Source organism: Limulus polyphemus, unplaced genomic scaffold (assembly GCF_000517525.1).
Source record: "Limulus polyphemus unplaced genomic scaffold, Limulus_polyphemus-2.1.2 Scaffold888, whole genome shotgun sequence".
In the NCBI taxonomy this organism is placed as follows: domain Eukaryota; kingdom Metazoa; phylum Arthropoda; class Merostomata; order Xiphosura; family Limulidae; genus Limulus; species Limulus polyphemus.
In genome coordinates, this window is record NW_013666498.1 from 118,320 (window position 1) to 124,094 (window position 5,775).

The window sequence follows — 5,775 nt, forward strand, 5'->3', positions numbered from 1 at the left end:
ATGTCCAAATACAATGTCTATAGTTTTGTACAAATTAGGAACTCAAATTACCGATATTGACAAATTAGAATATAAAATAAGAATCTCTTATCTTTTCTATTTGCTGAGATATTGCTTCATGAACTGAATCAAACAAAGTGGCACTGCCCACCTCTTTCCATTTTAAAGACACTTGGTTACGTAAACCTACTTCTGTCTATGGCATGTGAATAACCAATCAAAAGCTCAAAACGTTTCACATGTGGTTCTCTGAGCCTTTGTAAATTATTTACATGGGAAATCCTTTCTTTTCACTCTGGGTTCGAAGAGGGTAAATTTATTATTTGGTGAGCTCAAAATTTCATATTCTTTTAGACTCAAATACAGCTTAGTTACTAAGATTGATAAATTATAGTAGAATTCTATAACATTGACATAGTAATTTAAGATTTTTGGTTATTTCAAATGTATATATAAAACCCCCCAAAAAATTTTTCCTTTCACATCCTCCACGTGCAAAATTTGATAAGGCTTAGCAACCTATGACAAACTAGTAACGAAACAGACTCGACATTTTCAAAAACAAATCTTTAGTAAAAATACTTCTAATCATTACTAAGTCTATGTGTAAACAAATGTGTATATAAACTCGTTTATTTTATATAAAGCCCATAACAAAAGGGTTAACAAGTATTTGTGTGTGTATTTGACAGTCAAAAGGCCACCTGCTATTAGTCTGGAGGGATTGTAAATGCACATGTTTTACTATCTGTACTAACTTTTAGAAGTAGATAACAAGAAAATAACTGATTGTATTAGTGTAGTGGCTTTCTGTAACTGTACACAATGTTTTTATTTACAAGTTTGTTTGTTTGAGGTTAAGCACAAAGCTATATAATGGGCTATCTGTGCTCTCCTCATTATGGGTATCGAAACTCAGTTTCTAGAGTTGTAAATCTGCAGACATACTGTTGTGCCATTGGGATCTTTATTTATAAAAACTTAAAGGTAACTTCTTTGTATTACATTTACTGTACACAACCTTTTTTCTCTATTATTGCTTAAACTTTTTTTAAGTGGGTGGTGGTTTTGGTCCACTAGACTGGTTCCTCACTATATTTATTCACCAATGGTATTTCAGCTGCCTTGTGATTGTTTCACTTTTAAACTGCTATATTATCAAATGTAATTCTATAACACGTACATTGCACCTAATGATGATAGACAAACTTGTCACAACAGTGTAATTAATCTTTTTCTTGTTTTTAATCATTCCATATATATGTTTTATGTTAATTTATGTTGAAGTTGCTTTAAATTTTTACTTCTATAGTGTAACCCACTGATTCATCTTATTTTTCACCAGTAAACTTTCGATAAACTTACCTTCCCGCTCTATTTCCCTATCATTCATAGTCTTAAGTAGCATAGCCTCTTTTTTATCAAACCTAAAGACCCGCAAAACAGCTGTAGCTAAAGGTGTCCTGTCACGATGACAGAGATCTGCTAAAACACTGATTATTTCTAGTTCTTCTTCTAGGATTAGCTGTAAGAAGAGTACAAATATAAAATGTTTGTGTACACTTGAATATTACTAAGAGCACTAAAACATACACATTCATTAAACCAAGTAGCTGGTCTGACCCTCATTCTTTGCCAGTAATAGATACACTAAACTCTACAAGAAGAACACAGTAAAACAGGATGGTAACAAAGGCAAACTAAGTCAGGTTCTCTAACACATTATACTGAAAGACTTTTATATCAGCTGTTAATTAGCAAGTACAATTTTTTTTTCTCGGTAAAACACACACATTTTGTCTGTTTGTTTTTTCATGTGAGTTTGGCATTATACATTTTCATGGTCATCTCTTTTCAACATTTTACAAGCCACAAGATGATGTTCTCATCCAAATATAACTTGGAAGAAAAATGTGATTCAGAGATAAGGTTATTTAGATTTTTTATTTTAACTTAACCAGATCCATTCAGAAAGAGACCTACAAAAAGTCACACCCCAGCCATGGTAAGCAAAGTGTGGCATCTTGTAACAGGTGACAATCCATGAACACAAAGATCAGTGGTAAAAGTCATCCACATGCCCCAGGCAACAGTATGCAACACAATCAATAAGGATTCCTGTCTGGATAAGCAACACAAGTCATGCACAAACAAGTTGCTTCCACAACATACCTCTTGTTCAACCACAGCATACCTTAAGCAACTGGTATTCATGCAATTCCATACTAATACCTAACAATCAAGTGAAACAGGCACTGGGAAACTATCACCTTCACAAACTAGATGGATTATGGAAAGACTGCAGGAATAAGTGGTTACTTTAGACACAACAGTCTTACAAAGAAGACTTTTGCAATGGAAACAACATTGCAGGGTTATTTTCAAAATGCAGGATCATCAGAAAGAGCATGACTAGATATGTCAACATGGACTGCAAGTGGTGATGCTCCAAAATCATTTTAATATAATGTACTCAACCTCTGTAGATACCTTGTATTTCAATTAAAATGAAGACAAAAATATTCTTTTCTTTACATTTTGACCACTTAAAAAACTTGTAGTTGCAAGAAAGCTATATATAATTTGAATAACAAAAAATATGAATAGTAAAATGTGTCATATATTCTCATAACTTAATAATTTTTTAAATATAAATAGTCTGAAAATGTAAGTTACAAAACAGTGTCCTGAAGATAAATTTCAAAGAAAAACAAAAGAATTATTTGCACAATTATTTTCCAAAAAATAATAATTTTTTAACTATTTGGGGGTATACAGATAGACAAGTAAAAATGTTTGACACCTTTTCTATGTAATTAGTACATAAAACTAACAAAGAAATATTCCAGAAAATCAGTGAGAAAATAAAAAGTACCTCTTTTAAAGCATCATACTCTCGCAGGGGCATGATGACTTCATGAACATATCGAGTCCTGACTCTGAGGGAGCCCCAGTCTTCCAAGACAGGTGCACTCAGCCCACTCAGAGGGTACCAGTCTTCAACTTCTTCTCCACTGACTAGTGTACTTAGTTCTACAGACATCTCCGCTGAAGAAAATTAAAAATTTCACAAAAACGCTAAGTCTAAACCATGTGGAGAAGTAACACAAATATCATAAAAGGAAAACAAATTATTTCCTCATTCTTAAAGCCACAATGATATTTCTCTAATACAAGATTTCCATTGGTTAAGAACACTAAAATTATTAGCTTTATAGTCTTACAAGACCAAATGTTAAAAAACGTTGTGTTCACAAGTATTAACACAGAACAGAGGACATGTATGATTATAAAAGTATAAAACATTTATAATGAGGGTATTAAGGTTTCTAATTTCCAAACTATAAACAGCATTGCAATGATAATGACAATGATATACACCAATAAAAGATATGTTAGGACACATAAACATTGCTTTTAGCTTTGAGATAATTTTTCTTACCTATTTCTATGTCACTAGACTTTTTAGCTTTGTTATATAATGTAATACAAAATGTTCTAATGTCGGATGGAATGTCTCTGCAAAACAACAAATATAAAATTAATTCCTAATTTCTCATCAAAAATTGCAAATCACTTTATAAATGCTTAAATTTGAGCCTGTAACATTATTTTTTAATACTGTATTTTGCTTTATGTTTTAAAAGGCTTATTTTTCTTTATTACAAACATAATGATTTATTGAGATTTAAAGTGCCAAATGAACATAAATTTTAAAACATTAAAAAACTCAAGTATGAACTATAAAGCTCAAATGTCAACTCTGAGGCATAAGTCAATGTAGGTAATATTAATGTTTTAAATTGGTGTTTGAAAACTAAAGAAAAATGTCAAAGATATTCTGCTTCTTTTCAACTGATTTGTAAACATGTTTTTAACCACTTCAAACTGAGACTCAAAACACATGGAACAGAACTAACAGGGTAAAAAAGCCTTATTTAGTATATTTTTAAACTAAGTCGTATAGTTTTTATCTTCAGTTCCAAATGACAATTTCACACTAAAAAGCAAAGGGTTTTAAAAGTGATCACAAAATATATAATGACAACTATATTCTTTACATCATATTTAAAATATTTTTACTTTCTTATGAAAACTGTTATGTATATATGAAGCTCTTTACATCAGATGCAGGAGAGAACAGCCATCATTCTTATTTACTTTTGAAGGTCTGCAAATTGATTTTTAATAAAATAGATACTTTATGCAATATAAATTAGAAGCAAACATGTTTCTTACTCAAGGAGGAAGTCTTCTTCCCAAATGGGATCAGGGGGGCATTTGACCTGAGTGCGGCAAACTTTGACTTTGTCCAGGGAAATGATACAAAAAGGGTGAGGGACTAGGCGGACAGGCAAGCGATGGGCTTCTAGTAAAGTCAGATGTAGACTACGGACTTCAGAGACATTATGACTGGGAGCACGGCCACGCTGATGGGGTGCACAAAGAGGTTTGATGCTCTGAAGCCATTGCTGAAAGTAGATACCATAAAAAAAAGTAATATATATATATATATAAATGCTGCTCTTTAAATGGTTTTTCAAAAAACATTTAAAGTAGAGAAAAACAGAAAAAAACTTAGATTATGCTGACAAACTTGTTAACATTACTGTCTATAAACCAGTTGATAGCTTAAATGTCTTTTTTTCTTTTCTTTTAAAGGAGAATTTTTGACAATCTTTGGTAAGTTCAACCTAAACTGTACATTCCACAGGAAATTGTAATATATATTTCTAAATATACTAAACCAAAAATTTTGCTTTATCATTAGTTTAACCTCGACTCCAACTTAAATCTAGAAATACTGACAAGATTTCTCAATGATCAAATTCATAGTTACAACATTAAACAAGTCTCATGTTTTTTTTATATTACTAGGTTATAGACTTGTGGTTCTCTAAAATATATGGCCCATAAATATCTAATATAGATTAGTTGATACAAACTTCCATAGCTAATATAATACATTCTTGTATTACTAGCTCTGATGAAGCCACAAGGACATGAAATGAAATGCTTTTTCTCATTATCTGTAGAGTAAAGTATTATCTTTTTTTCCTGTAACTATATTCCCAAAACATTCATAAACAGCTAAATCAGCCAAGCATATTACACATTATCCACTCAGAGAAGAACATTCTGCTTTACCAACTTTGATTACAACTATGCACATTTTCCTAGGGTGGGCTTGAACTAACATTACAAAACAACTTTATATTAAAACATGAGTGGTATAAAGACCATATTTAAAAAGAAATATAATGAATAAATTATAAAAACCAAACATAATTATGATCTGATAGCTTGAATAGTTTAACATTTATGTAGTTTTGGTAATACAACTATGAGATTGTCAATCACACATTCCTTACATACATTCTATGGATCAAACAGATTAAGTTTCTTCACCACAGAAAAAATATGTATAATGTTCTTTTTCCCCCAGAATGTTTTACTTTTTTGTTTCAATGTTTTGGTTAGACAATTATAACTGAAATGTTGAGACAAAGAAAATTTTAGTAAAAAATGTTGTACCTATTTTTTTTAATGTGTCCAAAAATCCTCAAGTCCGCACTGTTGTTAAATACTAACAAAACTTTCCTTCAGCATTGTTTACACTTGCATTCAAGTTGCATACAAATGTAAACATAATTTTATAGCATTATAGCAATAGTATTCAGCATCACTAACAACAGATTAGTTGTTTGTTAAAACTTGACATAGACAATAAGCATTTTTTGTACACTTTTTTTTTTTTTTTTTTTTTTAAAAAAC

At 30.8% G+C, this 5,775-nt stretch overlaps 1 protein-coding gene across 2 annotated transcripts in view; it reads right to left on the reverse strand.

The window, feature by feature from the left end:
- Positions 1-5,775, reverse strand: part of LOC106461054 (ras GTPase-activating protein 1-like) — a 75,207-nt gene that overhangs the window by 22,603 nt on the left and 46,829 nt on the right. For both annotated transcript variants that reach the window (XM_022387877.1, XM_022387878.1), the window contains exons 13-16: positions 4,240-4,472; positions 3,443-3,519; positions 2,876-3,048; positions 1,366-1,525 (exon numbers count right to left, since the gene is read on the reverse strand). In XM_022387877.1, the coding sequence (XP_022243585.1) occupies positions 1,366-1,525; positions 2,876-3,048; positions 3,443-3,519; positions 4,240-4,472 (643 nt within the window). The remainder of the gene's footprint in view (positions 1-1,365; positions 1,526-2,875; positions 3,049-3,442; positions 3,520-4,239; positions 4,473-5,775) is intronic.